At 37.0% G+C, this 16,639-nt stretch overlaps 1 protein-coding gene across 2 annotated transcripts in view; it reads right to left on the bottom strand.

Annotated features, from left to right (window-relative positions):
- MYO1D (myosin ID) overlaps positions 1-16,639 on the bottom strand; it is a 376,912-nt gene that overhangs the window by 270,966 nt on the left and 89,307 nt on the right. For both annotated transcript variants that reach the window (XM_008010998.3, XM_073004844.1), the window contains exons 2-6: positions 11,092-11,300; positions 9,011-9,104; positions 6,693-6,858; positions 3,637-3,690; positions 1,965-2,060 (exon numbers count right to left, since the gene is read on the bottom strand). In XM_008010998.3, coding sequence (XP_008009189.1) covers positions 1,965-2,060; positions 3,637-3,690; positions 6,693-6,858; positions 9,011-9,104; positions 11,092-11,300 — 619 coding nt within the window. The remainder of the gene's footprint in view (positions 1-1,964; positions 2,061-3,636; positions 3,691-6,692; positions 6,859-9,010; positions 9,105-11,091; positions 11,301-16,639) is intronic.

Here is a 16,639-nt window from a genome sequence, read left to right on the forward strand (position 1 = left end):
ATTCTCATCAATACAACATGAGGGAAAGTGTTTACAGAGGACGAGTGGAGGAGGGTTCTGGGGAGGTTTCCCTAGCTTATAAAAGGACATGAGCCATGAACATCTCCTTTGCATGGGACGCCTGGAACTTCTGATGACATTTTGGGACTACAAGGAAAGCCAGCCTAAGAGGACAAAGCTGTCCACTGAGTGTGGCAGAGCTGTAAGTTGGGGAAACAACCAAAAAAATACCCGGGTCCCTAACAACATCATTAAAGCAATGGATTAACTAATTCTGGAACTGTCCCATCTCAGGGTTTCCTGTTATGCTAGATAATTTTCTTATTGTTTTTGGAGATTTTAATTGGGTCTTCTCTTACCTGCAACCCCAAATATCTTAATTGTATATGATTCCTGCATTTTAGGACTGGTTAAGACTATTATTATATTAATTTATATTTGTTTGCATGGAAAGATTATAATAAAAACAGGTTTATTTAATCAGGATTTATTGTATGATTCCATTTATAAATATAGACGCAAACCATTATCAATAATCATCTCTGTATGGTAAGATTTAGTGTATTTTTGTTTCCTTTTGGTTCATATTTTAGGTTTTGACTATGATCATTTATTACTTCTTTGTTTTTCTTAGGAAGCAAAAAAAAAAAAAAGGTGGGGAAAGCAGACATGGAAATTTTTGATAAAAAGGGAATCTAAGCTAAATTTAATCTAGAAAAAAGGCTATTAATTTAATATATGCTTTCTGTGGGGACTCTACATGACTTGGTCAAAAGTAACTTAGTCAATAAGACAATTTGACTGAAAACAAACATTCCCAGTCACTGGCTTTCCAGGAGTTGACTTTACAATTCTTTACATATCTTTAAGTGCCTCTGGCTAGTTCTCAGAGAGCTGGAGTGTTGCCCTCTATTGTTTTTTGTTTTTAATTCATTTTCAGCCAAACATGCCTGCTCTCAGATGACTGTAAAAGTAAAGTTGTTGTAACCTAAATGTCAAATAATGGAAAATTAATTGCAGAAACCAAAATATCATTAATTTCTATGCACAGCAATAAAAATAGAACTAAACCAATAATGCAGGTATAATTAGTTTATTTTAATAAAAATTTTAAAGAAATGCCTCCATGTCTTAGATCTTTTTCCTTTATAGTTGCTTTTATTTCTCCCCCAACTATGAAAGCAATAAATTTTTTAATATAGAATTTTTTAAATAAGGAAAAACAGAGCACAAACATCCATAATCTCACCCATCCAGAATAATTAATACTGTGATCTATATCCTGCCATATCTTATTATACGCATTTATATACCTTCCCTCCTACGAAACAGGATAATAGTGTAACTATTATCAACAAACTATTATTAGAATTAGTTGTAAAATTACTAGCAGAAAATGAACTAGAAATAAAAGAGCAAAAATATGCCTGCATATAAGTGTATGCAAGTGCTTGTATGCAAAAAAAGAGAAAAAATGGAAAAACTTGAAAGTTGAATAGAAATGCCTCAAAGGCCACAAAACTATTTCTAGGGTGCATCAAAATCAATATTCGAACAAACAGTGAATGGAGAATCAAAGTGCATTTTAATTTTGTCTTACTAACTTGCCTTTGGTCAAATCATACGGAATCTTCTTAGGAGGTAGGCTTCCTAGTCCTATCAATATTTTTACAGTGTCAAAATAAAAGGAATAGGGATAGGATTAGAAATTAAAAGACAACATTGAACATAGGAAAAAACTTCTTTCCTGTCAGATGGTGATAAAATATCGTAACTGATTTTAAGCAAAGTTGTTGATTCAAAAATGTGCTGAATCTCTGTCCTTGAGAATTTAAAAAATAGAAGAGAATAAAAGAGATGCTTATTGGCCTAAAGGCAGCAGGCTTGACCAGATGATTATTGAATGTCTCTTCCAATTCTTTGATTGATTTATATCTGAGCAATCTCAAAGAGGAAATTCTCACCTTTAATTGAGCTCCCACATGAATATAGTTGTAGGATGAAAGGGATTTCTGGAGATGTAGAGAGCGCAGTATCTGCTCTGAACCTCCTTGGAGTAGCTGAAAAATATTTAGTTAGAAACAAATTGGCCAGACGTACATTGAACCAAACGTGAACTTAGTGGTAATCCAGCTTTTATTCATTTTCTGGGCTTAATTCACTTACGTCTTCCTTTGTCTAGCTTTGAAGAAGTTTTGTTTGTTGGTTTGTTTATTTTTTTAAACCTTCAAGGTAAATGGGCTTCAATGTCATCGGTTACAGAGAATGTTATGCAGTCATAAAGAAAATTAATCTGAAAATGTCTCATCTCATTTACAATATAACTGGCATCAAAGGTTCTTGCTTTGAATGCTGACATTTGTAAAACAGGATCCTATGCTCTGTGGTGGTTGCTTGCTTAGCAGCCTCGTTACAGACAGGATATAGTTCTGTCTCAGAATTTAGAGAAAGTCAATATTGCTACGGAAGTAAGAAGCATCAGCAGACAGTCATATGCTGAATCACACTGGAAACAAACAGCTTTTCCTCATCAATCAGTACCTCTCAGGAAAGGAGGACAGCTGGGGAACCATGATTGTAGTGTTGGATAAAGATAAATTTTAATACTTTCACCCAAGTGGGGAGAACACTGGGAAAAAGTTACAGGTTATTGAAATAAACAGAACTCTTTTAAATTTGGTAGAAAAATAGCTTATTTAAAACATGGCAAATTGCCAACAGAACCATAAACACAATATTGATAGTGCTTTTATACAGAGCATGTTTTTGGAAGGTATTATGTTTATATTCTCTAAATTAAACTGTATGCTTTCATTTACTTAAAAAGTCTAATTATCAGATTTAAAAAATTGATTTTTAAAATGAATATACCAGAACTTATATATACAAATGAGTAGCGTCCATCAAAGCAGTTACCTAGAAGAAACTGAACTCGACTGAATCGCATTCAATTGTATTGTCACCATTCAGTTACTTTGTTAGCCTTGATTTATATTACTTTGGGCTTTAAACATTACAATAATATATCATACTTGTTCTCTAAGTGTAAAGACTTGCCAACAGGAGGGCCATTTAAAAAACTTTTGCTTTAGAATCTGAAGGCACTTTTGAAATACTCAAATTTTTTTCTAAACTTGATGGATTAAAAAGGCATTTCTCCCTAAAAGTTATAAATCTGGATTGTTTTTTAAAAGTAATCATATTGCTTTTAGTCTGTATGAGTGAAACAAACTGCATTTGTATTCTGATCTCTGGAACTCCCAAATATGGAAACAACAGCTTCAATTCAAACTAAAACAAAAATTAATTTAACATTTAGAATGTACCATTTCAAAAGCTTCCACAGTCATTAAAGTGTTATCTACACTGCAAGAAAATATGGGGGATGCTCACCCAAGGCAGTCATCTGGTTGGCTAAGCTCCTGCCAGCTGGGTGGAACAGTCATGCTCATCCAAGCTCTTAAGCACGTAGGGCAGGGGGTGTGGTGCATGCGTACGTGCATGCATGCATGCATGACATGTTGTGGGGCCAATGGAGATGAGGGATGCATAGGACAGGGGAAAGCCCAAGACACAAATACTCATTTCCTGCACAACTGGGCAAATGATCAATTATCTGTATAATGGATTACTAACCTGATAGAAAGAATGAAAGCTTCTTTCTCCTGGCTGTTGCACAATCACTCGAGACTAAGACAAAACAAATAAAAATGGTTAACCTGAAAATGTGCCCCTAAAATAAAACAGTAGCCACTTTCTTAGGGAACTGTCAGGCCTCTGTGCTCAAGCCTACACATGTATACATTCAGATGGCCTGAAGCAACTGAAGAATCACAAAAGAAGTAAAAATGGCCGTTTCCTGCCTTAACTGATGACATTTGGTGCCGTGACTCGGATCGGGGACCTCCCTTGGGAGATCAATCCCCTGTCCTCCTGCTCTTTGCTCTTCAGGTCCTCTTTGCTCTTTGTACCTCAGGTCCTCAGACCAACCAGCCCAAGGAACGTCTCACCAATTTTAAATCAGGTAAGCGGCCTCTTTTTACTCTCTTCTCCAACCTCTCTCACTATCCCTCAACCTCTTTCTCCTTTCAGTCTTGGCGCTATCCTTCAATCTCTCCCTTCCCTTAATTTCAGTTCCTTTCCTTTTCTGGTAGAGACAGAGGAGACACGTTTTATCCGTGAACCCAAAACTCCAGCGCCGGTCACGGACTCGGGAAGAGTCTTCCCTTGGTGTTTAATCACCGTGGGGATGCCTGCCTGATTATTCACCCACACTCCACTGGTGTCTGATCACTGTGGGGATGCCTGCCTTGATCCTTCACCTTGGTGGCAAGCACCACCTCCCCTGGGTGTCAAGTGCCACCCCCGTCCCCGCCACTGCCCGTGTCTCTACCCTCTCTTTGCTCTGGGCTTGCCTCCTTCACTATGAACAACCTTCCACCCTCCATTCCTCCTTCTTCTCCCTTAGCCTGTGTTCTCAAGAACTTAAAACCTCTTCAACTCACACCTGACCTAAATCTAAACGCCTTATTTTCTTCTGCAATACCGCTTGACCCCAATACAAACTCTACAGTGGTTCCAAATAGCCAGAAAATGGCACTTTTAATTTTTCCATCCTACAAGATCTAGTAATTCTTGTCATAAAATGGGCAAATGGTCTAAGATGCCTGACATCCAGGCATTCTTTTACACATCAGTCCCTCCCTAGCCTCTGCTCCCAATGCAACTCGTCCCAAATCTTTCTTCTTTCTCTCCTGTCTGTTCCTTCAATCTCCACCCCAAGCTCAGAGTCCTTTGAATCCTTTTCTATGGACCCATCTGACCTCTCCCCTCCTCCCCAGGCTGCTCCTCACCAGGCCGAGCCAGGTCCCAATTCTTCCTCAGCCTCTGTTCCACTATCGTATAATCCTTTTATCACCTCTCCCCTCCTCACACCCGGTCCAGCTTACAGTTTCATTCCATGACTAGCCTTCCCACCTGCCCAACAATTTCCTCTTAAAGAGGTGGCTGGAGCTGAAGGCATAGTCAAGGTTAATGCTCCTTTTTCTTTATCCGTCCTCTCCCAAATCAGTTAAATATCCTCAAGACCCCATGGATTATATACTTATCTAAGCATGAGTCTTCTGTATGGGGTTTCCCCTGCAATTCTTTGATAATTCTTTTTATTGCTTAAAACAGAAGTCCCTAAAACTTTCTGAAGAATGAAAGTATTTTTATTTTTTTAACCTGGAGCCTAAAGATGGAATTTGGTGGTTGGGGGTGGGATAAGGATTAGAAGTGGGGAGAATAGGAAGGAATGCTTAGGGAGGAATATTCTCAACATTCCTTTCCCCAGGGTCTGCTGGCATTTCAAAAAGCAATGCCTTATATCCTGTAATAAAAGTCAGTTGAGCAAGATCAATCCATAGGGACCTCTGCCTTAGATGGTTCCAAAAACACCGCTGTTAGGAGAGGGTTCAAAATATGAGTTCATTCAAAAGGACCCTTTTGATTGAATATGTATTATACATAAAGTGAATTCATGAAACATTTTGGAAAAAAGACTGATAATAATACCTGGCATTTCCTGTCCTTTTTCAACTGACTCTGATAATACATTTATTTCCTTAACAGTCCAACTTCTCTATAACAAACAAAAATAAAGATTATACTGCATTATATGGTCATAAAGGATGCTATGGCCTAATTGGGATAGGAAACCCTTAACTGAGAAAATCTGTCAGCTTAGATCTGTGTAAATTCAAGGTGGAGACTTAATTTTATAAAGCACAAGCTTAACTGTAAAAATGAACTCTATGTATTCTCTTGCAGTCATGTCCACTGATAATCAAGATTAGTTAAGACACAATCAGCTGGGTGCAGCAGCTCATGCCTGTAATCCCAGCACTTTGGGGGACTGAGGCAGGAGAGGTGCTTGAGCCTAAGAGTTTGAGACCAGCCTGGGCAACACAGGGAGACCCCATCTCTACAAAATAAAAAAAAAAATTAGCTGGGTATGGTGGCCCTTGCCTGTGGTCCCAGCTACTCAGGAGGCTGAGGTAGGAGGAACGCTTAAGCCCGGGAGGTTGAGGCTGCAGTGAGCCATGTTCACGCTACTGCACTCCAGCCTGGATGACAGAGTGAGACCCTGTCTCAAAAAACACAAAACAAAACCAGACATAACCTCTCTGGTGGTCCCAAGAAGAGAATTCTAATTGGAATCCTCTAGAAATTGGGCCTATTTTAAGTTTTTACTGACCAAATACAGTTTGCTTCATAATTAGGATGTAAGACCACAAATTACATATATGTTACTATAAAGCAATGAAGAAATAGAAACTAGAAGAAAATGAAATATCAAATTAATTAAAATTAAAATGTATAGAAGATGGTGATGTACAAAAAGACTAGAACTGATTAGTCTTAAGATTGATTTTTGGCTAAACCTTACCCAGAAGCTGGCACACACTCATACCTGTGCCCCCACCCATTCACACGCATAGCTAAATCTATCTACAAAGTCCACAGCTTTTTCCAACTTGACATTGTAAATGCTAAGAAGAGAAGACAAAAGAAGAATATCTTATCATAAAAAGCTAATCCAGAAGGGAGAATAGGATTTAAAGCTATTTTGAGTCAATAGAAGAAATTTTATAATTTGTTTAAACATTCAGCACTTAAAACATCACCCTCAGAAATTAAGCACATTTTACCTTTTCCAGTAAGTAGTTATTGATATGCCCACCAATAGGGTCACCCTTGAAGTCAAAGTTGATATCCATGTATTTTCCAAACCTGCTGGAGTTGTCATTACGGTTGGTTTTGGCATTTCCAAAAGCTTCCAAAACACAGTTGGACTTAAGCAACATATTCTTCACTCTTTAACACAGATACATGAAAGTCATTATAAAAACTTATAGAGACCAGAATTTTTTAAAAACTGGATTTTGCTGAAACACATACAAATATTTATACAAAGATGCTGACTCCAGCATTGTTTGCAATATCAAAAAAACCCAAACAACTTAAATGTCCACCAACAGGGATAAAAATAAATTTTTGTTTCCCAATATATGAAATACTATACAGGTGCTAAAAAGAATGAGGTACATCAATAGGTACTCACATGGAAATGTCCAGCATATATTAATGAATATAAAATCAAGTTGTCAAACAACATGCATTGCAGGATCCTTGTGTGTCTATGTGTGTGTACATGTATGTGTGTGTGTGTGTGTGTGCGCATGTACATGTGCCAGCAAATGCTTAAATATTGGAGGGATTGGCACACCTTACTATGGTTATCTAGACAGGAGACTGATGGAGTAGGCAAAGTAGGATTTCAGGGAACTTTTACACCTTCAACTTAATTCTGTAATTTTTGTTTTTCCTTTTATAAATGTACATATTTTATCTACACAAAGAAAAATTTTTAAAAGATGTGTTCTGAAGAGGGAAAGAATAGGTGATACAGAAAATGATACAATTTTTAAGGCACTTGCTTATAAAACCTGGAATTGTGATATTTTATTGTACTTAGTTATACATCACAAATTTAATCTTCACTAGTTCAGAAATTGCTCATTATTTTGTTTGAAGCTGTATGGTACTTCTCCTTTGTACCAGTCATTTAATGCATTCTTTATTCGACGAATGCTAACTTTCTATACAGCAGTCCCTCCCAATGGATACATTTTAAACTTCATGCTATATCCTTGTTTTCATTCCACTGATAAAATTCCTCTTATACAGGCATACCTGCAGAAATAACTTTGGCCTCTGAAATGACTTGATGTGGCAGATCTACTGTTACTCCCACTAATACTGGAGAGTTCAACCTTATCGCCTCATAAACGAAAGCATATTTTAAAAACCTGTGTGCATAGGGAAACTGCTTGTGATAAGATATGTTTGTGAAAGACTAGTAAATTTATATATGCCTTACTCTACTATAGTAGGTGTAAAATTAATTTATTTCTCATCTAGTTGCTCTCCTGAGCTCCTAAGGAAATTAAGAAAACTTACACACATCCCTGTCCTCGTCAAACTAGATTGCAAAGTCAGAGTAACAAGCAGGAATGTGTTACAATTAAGAAAAATGCCTCTCCTCACCCAGCAATGCAGCCCAACATGATGAAAAGAAGAAAGGGCACGCGGGGTAGTGAAGTGTAAGCGCTCTTCTTTTACACCAACCCAGTATCCTTTCTTCCTATTCATAAAACTGAAGATCGTGATGTGTAGATGAGGTGGGACTCTTTACTAAATTAGTACTGAGCTTTGAAGTGACCAATTAGGAAAACAGTTTCTCTCCTCACAAAGGCTGTGCCACATAATTTGAATCTTGTTGCTTGATAGCTATCATCCATTCATCCCTTACATATTTGTTAAGCAAATACTATGTGCCAGCTGCTCCCCTAAATGCTGGGCCCCAGACAGTAGAGACCAGCATTACTCAGCTTTCCGTGAACAACAGCACAGTATGGCATGAAATCCTTTTAGAAAATGAATCTTGTTCAGAAATTCCACTGTCGGTGGGTTCTGAATGTTGTAACGATGATGATGGAAAGGCATGGGTCTGCCTTCCAGAGTCCCACTTCTCTCAGAACACAGTTTTTTAAAAACCCTGGTATGGTGAAAAGAGCAAGGAACCTGTGAGAGCTTGAACAATAGAACCTACCAGTGTAAATTATAACAGCTCTGCTGACCACATTTAAGTCAACAGTAACAAACCAGGATGGGAACACTTTCAACTGCTTCAGAGTAATGATTCTTTTGGTCTCATAATTAGGTAAAGCTTACCACAGTAGTATTTTTCTACTAAAAACAAATCTAGAAATAGATACAGTGAAATAAATAAAAGTACAGAGACAATATGCACTTAAGAGAATCAAAGTAGCTTAATCATCAAAAAATGCTCAACCCATAGGTTTAGACCCCAAAAATGCTCAACCTGTAGAGTTCAGGCCTAGCCAAGTCTATAGAGAAAACGGAGTGCTAAGAAGAATCCTCCCCATTATTAGAGTGCCCTTACCTTTCAACCTCTGCTCTCTGACTGGGGTTGGTGATGGCCGCAATATACTGCATGATGTACTTACTGGCTTCCGTTTTACCAGCTCCACTTTCCCCTGGGGGGAAAAATTGTTCAGGGCTTAACATAATAATTTAAACCAAGAGTAAGCTAATTTTTAATAGAATAATTTAAAAATCTGATACTGGTGATGCATTTAAAATCCCTCATGTTGCACTGTTTCATTTTTTTTGCTTTTTTGAGTTATTTCATCCTGCCTTGACATGGTTAGTGGTTCTAACAGACGTGAATATGAGGAAGAAAATAAAACTATTATAAAACTAAAATAATGAGTAGACTACAAACAAAAATTTACTTAGGAAAACAGTACCAATGTGGTAAACTAAGACTAAAGTTTTAGTACTTGGCAGGGACTCATAGTCTAGCAGAAAAGAAATAAGGTAGTGAGTCAAACAGTGGTTACAACTAAATTCATATAACCTTATTTTCTGCAAGAGAATTTCTTTTAATCTTAAAGGGGACAAAATAATTCATTTAAAAAATTAGAGCAATTTTAGTGAAAAAACAAAACAGCAAGCTCCAGACATAAGGTATCATAGAAAAAGCATGACAATTGGGATAATGGCTGGGGGATAGGGAAAAAGGAACCAATTTCAAAGTATCTATCAAAAATGTTAAATGCTTACGCCTTCTGACTCAAAAATTCCACTGGTAGAAATTTCTCCTAAGGAAATACTAAAAAATACTAACATAACCAAATAATAATAATGTTCAAAGGTTTTAAAATATTTCTATAGACTGTACTGTAAGTCATGGTTAAAATTTGGAAATTATATATCCATCAGTAGATAACTGGATAAATTGTCATTCAATTATTTAATGGGAACACTACACAATTATTAAAAAGAACGCACTAGCTCTATAGAAAACACTAATGAAAAGATATTTACTATATATTATTAAATGGAAAAATGAGTTATATAACAGATATAATACAATTCTCTCTATATAATTATACATTTATAATATAATAACATGCAATTATGACTATACGTGTTTGCACATACAGAGAAAATGTATAAAAGGATAAACACTAAACTGTTAACAGCTGTTACTGCTGGAATTTTGGGAAGAATAAGGCACTCAAGGTGAAGAAATGTTTTGCTTTTACACCACACACTCATATAACTGCTTTTATTCTCCCCTTTAAAACCCAGCAATATTGTTTTCGTGATGTGTTTTAAACAAAATATAGTCCTAGGATATAATTTTCTAACTCCAACACCAAGTTACTTAACTCCTCTGACCTTTAATATTCTTGCCTATCAAGTAGAAGAGTAAGTGTTCTACATACCAGAGAGTTGGAATAATGATTATAAAAGTGTTTCTAAAAGCATAAAACCACCAGTGCAAATGTGAGGTATTATTAGCACCTGAAGAAATTTCCACAATTTGGGAGAGGCCATCCTGGGTCAGTGGACAGATATTTTTCTTGTCCCCATTTCACTACACAAGGGTCCTTGAAGGGCTCTCCTTAGCGTAGGTAGTTTGGCTCCAGTTCTCGAACATGTGAGGTCTGCAGCCTATCTCGTGCCTATCTCCCTCCTCGCTGGGCTTCAACGCTCAGCCCCTTAGCTCTGAAAGCTTATTTCTGGCCCGTATGCCTCTGTAGGTCCCTCAACACTAGCTCCAAAGCACCAGTCTGATTTTGAGTTCATTCTTCCTTTTCGTATCTCAATATTTCATTTTCTTGGTTTCATTTTGTTATTTAAAATAATTTTGTTACATTTTATCCAGTACTTTTATGTGTGTGAGATGGAAACATTTTCCATGTCAGCTCAATCTAACAAATTGGCCAGAAGCCATCCAAGTGTAATATGTATTCGTAAATGAACCAAGATTAGAGGATTATCAGAAATGATATAAATAATTCGGTATTTAATGTCCATCACTTTTCTCTCTCCTATAGAATTTCTTAGGCTTCTACCTTTAAAAAAAGATTTAATCAATTGTTTGGATTCTTGAGTATCATATAAATGAAACACATTTTGACTTTGGAAATATAGGGGACCCCCTCCAATTACCTGATATCACAATACAAGTATCTTTTGATCGCCTCTTCATAGCCTTGTAAGCAGCATCTGCAATAGCAAAAAGGTGAGGCGGTCTCTCATACAGCTCACGGCCTTTATACTGCTCAATTGTGTCTCTTCCATAGATGTTCAACAACTTGTAAGGGTTCACAGAAACGACGACTTCTCCAATGAACGTATAGATGCGCCCTTTTTCAAATCTGTACAGAAGCAAAAGAAAAGGAAGACGTAGCTGTGGTTACAGAGAAATGCTGTATCTGTCCTATGAGTCTCTTATTTCCAAGCAAGTTCAAATAACCTAGGAATAATTTCTGAACCGACATTTCACTGGCTCTGAGTTAACTTGTAGAGAGAACGTTTGAGGCTGTGCCCCTTCAGATGCCATTGGTAGAAAAGATCAGTAGGGGTTAAAAGCCAGGCAAGAAGGAAGAATTTAACTTGTTGGAGGCTGGGGATTTCCTGTTTCCAAAATACAAAAGGGTAAGAAGATGAAAGAGCTAAAAAGAGTTGGAGACAATCTCAGAGCTCTAGGAGGAAAAGAAATAGAAGTTAAAGCAGATCCTGAAATCCACTCAGTCAGATTTTCAATTATAAAGAGGACTGTCATATACATTTATTTTTTTTCTCCCTCTTGAACCTCACTAAAATGTTGGTAAATGAATATAAACAGTAAAATCCATAACAGAGAGAATGGCGGAGATACCTCTGCTATAAATCAAATTTGTTTTTTTATGACTGCCTAAAGTTCCATGGTGTAGATATATCATTATATATTCAACAATTCCTGTTCCTTCCTACTTCTATGAACAATACTGCAGAAAACACTCTTGATACATAATCTTACAGATTGGAGCTTTTACTTCTGTGGTATAGATTCTCAGGAATGGAACAGCTGGTTGAAAGGCACATGTATTTTTAAAGTATACATAATAAGATTCTACCTTTTCCTCATAAAATAGGGTTAAAAATCTAATCACATATATTTGTATCTGTACATAGATATATTTTATAAATGAGTACATAAGCATGAAAAAATATGGAAGAATACATGTTATATTTTATGCATCATTTTATACACACAGTTAGGTGATGTGGAAGGAAAGAAATAAAGAGGAAGGCCACATGGGCAGGTGAGAAGAGGCCACAGGACAAAAAAAAAGGAATACAAAGCTTGAGTAGGTATGATATGACTGCAATTGTGCAACTTTATATGTCTATTTAACAAAATTTTAAAATATAAAATTTAGAAAACCCATATATATCCACTGTTTTTACACAGTAATCCACACATAGAAACAAATGTGACCCAGAGCTTCAATGTTTCCACATAACAAGCGGTTGCCACCAACACGCTCTACCAGCTGAGAGATACTGGTAGACATCTCTCTCACATCCAAGAACCGAGCGAAGGGCATGCCCTGGCAAGCAAAACGCTGGTTCACAGACAGCATGTCTCTAAGCACGCTTGCTTCATGGCCGGTGGAGCAGAAGAAATAACTAAGCGCTTGGGACCAAAGAGCAAGAACCTTTAATTTCCTTTAAGCTGGAATGAAGGCTGTTGGCTATAATTAGTAATGGAAACAAACAGATGTTGATAATTTCAACAATAAATTGAAGCCAAGATTTTTATCAAGTATTTAGAGTATTTTAAGAGTTATTAACTACTTCAAGGTTTTTGGTGCATTTTTCTACTATGGGTTTTCTATGTATCCTCTCAATTGTTAGGAAGTTTACATGGTAGCTAAAAGCATTGATTTTGAGTCCTTTACATCTGGATTTGAATGCTCACATTGCAAACTCAATAGCAGTGATACCTTGTGAAAGCTACTTAACCTCCATGTGTTTCAGCTTCTTCATCTGTAAAATGGTCACAATTATACCCCTCTATCTACTGGCATTGAATAAGTACTTTTTAAAAAAGATCACTAATTGTATGCTTCTGATTATGTTATGCATAAGGGAGATTTTTAATAATGTTTTTGTTTTATAAACATTGCTACTGAAATCACAACAATCCTTACACATGAGGAATGAGTGAATTCAATTATCATAATCCAATTCCCTGGCCAGATGCAGTGGCTCTTGCCTGTAATCCCAGCACTCTGGGAGGCCAAGGCAGGTGGATTACTTGAGGCCAGGAGTTTGAGATCAGCCTGGGCAACATGGTGAAACTCCATCTCTACCAAAAATACAAAATTAGCTGGGCATGGTGGTGCATGTTTATAATCCCAGCTACTTGGGAGGCTGAGGCAGGAGGATTGGTTGAACCTGGGAGGTGGAGGTTGCAGTGAGGCAAGATCGCACCACTGCACTGTAGCCGGGGCAGCAGAGTAAGACTCTGTCTTAAAAAAAAATAAATCCAATTCCCTGACTCAGCTGTCAGTCAACTACTCGTCACAAGCAAAATGTCTATATAACAACTGTTCAAAGACTCGCAAAAATAATAAGAAGCTAAGATTCACTATGCAAGTTTTTCTGGCTCAACCTGCAAAATTTGCAGTACATGCTCAAGTATCTCCAATGAAAAGAATCAAAAGGGGATGATTCTTTAGTTTTGAAGAAGCACTGTCCAAATAGAAAAAAGAAATGAAGAAAAGCAGAAGGATGTCTCATGAGCCTGGAACTGTGCAACTAAGAGACACAGCAAATAATGTATGAGATTAGAATATTGTAAGATTCCACATTTGTCCAATGATGTACCTTCTTTCTCACTAGATACTTTTTAAAGCCACTAATAGACCATTATGCTCTAAAATAATATTTTATTACAAATAAAATATATTCTATTAACCTACAGGCACCATGTATGAAATAATTAAAGGGCTGGGCATAGTGGCACATGCCTGCAGACCCAGCTATTTGGGATGCTGAGGCAAAAGGATCACTTGAGCCCAGGAGTTTGGGTCCGTCCTGGACAACACAGCAAGATCTAATGTCTTAAGAAAATAATTGAATGCATAACTGTTAATTCAAAGATAGTGGCAAATATTAACAGAATATGACATTAAATACAACGCTTCAGCAATTCACAAAACGTTAGAAGCTCATTTTACTTGAAATTCTAAGTTTGGTTATCAAATACAAAACTTTCAATTTGGTTGGGTCTTAAAATCACCACTAGATGGTGCCAGTACACACCTTAACAGCAACTCAAATTTCAGTTTGCATTGGAAAGCCGTAGGGTATGAAGTAAGCACTAAGGTAACATAGTCGCCTACTTTGTTTGCCTCCAGAAAGAACTACAGTAATTATCCTAGATGACAAATAGGATGTTATCATCTTTTACAAGATACCAAGGAAGGTGTTCCTATGACCTCTGTGTGCAAACCTTTTATGACAAACTTTTATAATTATTCTTCAAATGTATTCAGTATCTATTTTGTGCTGGGTCAAACCCTGGGAATTAAAAAAGGAGAACAGGAAAGCAGTGTACATAAATAACAACAATATAATATGATAGGTAGGGTAATAAAAGCATGTACTGTAGTGACAAAGATTATCCCAAAAAACCACTTTTAATGAGGAACACTAAGAATAACACCCAAACTCCATAGCAGAGCATACAGGGTCTAGCCGCCAGGTTTCTCTTGACTTGCGTCTACCAACAACACTTTCATCCACCAAAACCTCCCCTACCACTTCTCTCTGTCTCTGTTACTCTCGTTCTCATTAACGAGCATTTATAGTTCCCAAGAGCACCATGCCTTCATGGTTTTGCCCATGGAGTTCATTCTGCCTCACATATCTTTTCCTGGTTCCTTCTTCCCCATGTGCTTGCCAGATTCCCTCTCCTTTAAAAGCCTAAGCACCAGTTCCTCTATGAAGTCACTCTTAATACTCCACCTCCAACATCAGTTTTATGGTCTTTGCTCTGTTAACTTTTTTTTTTTTTCCTTTTTAGAACTTCCTAAATAGTTAACATAGCTTAATAGCAATTGATTTTTTAAACCAATAAGTTTAAAAATATTTATTAAAAGGGACATATATTTTCACTGGCTTCTAAGTGAAACAAAGAGGTTCTAAAACGTTTTGAATTAGTGAGTAGTAATGAAGAAAATATAAAGGTATAATAATGCCTTTGGCAAACAATAGTTCACTGTACAAGAATTCTGAAACTTTTTTTTAAAGTAGCCTTGTAAATTTGCACATGTTACTTATATACAGGACCATCTATAGTAGGAAATCAAGATGCGATCAGCTCCTTCAGATCAGTCACCGGCAGACTACATGCACAACCCCACAGAAAAATAAGACACTGCGGGGAGGAGTGGGGTATGGAGAACAGCAATGTGGCTGGCCCAGTCAGAGTAGAAGACTGTGATAAGGAATGCTGGGGAACAGTTGGAAAGGTACATGGGGGTCAGATTTGATATGATATGGAAGCCAGGCTTAGGGAGTTTACATTTGAGGGAGTTTACATTTGATGTGACTGGAAACAAGGAATCAGTGAAGACTTTTCTAGTTCAAGACATCAATAAGGTGCTCAGCGAGGGGAATGGTAGAAGAAACGAGGAAAGAGAAATCGGAGTTGTTTCATGGGGAAACTGGACAGAATCTTAAAACTTACTGAACAAAAGGGACAAAAATATATTTGAGTTAGGCAGAAGAGAAAAAGGAATGTATTTCAGATAACTATATCTCAAATGTACTCCTGAAGCTTCTAAGTTAGATTCACCCACTAACAGAATTCAGTGTTATCCTTGGTTGACTCCTTGAAATATATGGAACCAATTATAATCAGGAAGAAAATTCTCTGTGAATGGTCTACTAGGTATGGTATTAATAAAATCTTATTCATAAGTATTATTCATTTACTTCAGGAGGAACATACATACACTTTCTGAACAGGTGTTGCTTAATCACACTGATTTGGCCTGTCTTCCTTCCTTTTTTGAATTTAAATGGAATCTTAAGTTACCATGAACATTCCCATTTCTCAGGAGAGGTGTCCATCTACCCATGCCATTTTTTTTTTTTTTTTTTTTTTTTTTTTTTTTTTTTTTTTTTTCCTTTCATTATCTCCTCAGACAACTGCAATTTTGGTTCCACTCCAGCACTTCAATAAATCTTGACTAAACTGCCCAAATTGCTAAACTCACTCATTGGTTTTCTGTGCTCATCTTACTTAATTTCTCACTATTCGACACTGACTCCCATTTCCTCAATGCACTCTTCTATTGGCTTCTTTGAGCCACGTTCTCTTCATTTTCCTTCTACTTCTCTGGTTTTCCTTCTCAGTCTCCCTTCCTGGCTCCTCTTTTTCCGTGATCTCTAAATATTCCAGTTCTCTAGGGTTGAGTCTAGTATCACTTCAAATACCATTCAAGGGTCTTTCATTTAAGGAGGATAAAGTAATGACATCTTGGCCCCCTTTCTACCCTCTGAAAATCAACAAGAATAACAAAAACAGAAAAGACATCACCTACAATGAAACAAAAAACTAGCTACAACTCTGAACCACAATCTATGAAGAAAGATTGTGAAAAGCTATGAAAACTAGACCTAGTTGAGGCAGGTTGCTAAGAGTGAATGTATGCCT

This window comes from Chlorocebus sabaeus, chromosome 16 (genome assembly GCF_047675955.1).
Source record: "Chlorocebus sabaeus isolate Y175 chromosome 16, mChlSab1.0.hap1, whole genome shotgun sequence".
In the NCBI taxonomy this organism is placed as follows: domain Eukaryota; kingdom Metazoa; phylum Chordata; class Mammalia; order Primates; family Cercopithecidae; genus Chlorocebus; species Chlorocebus sabaeus.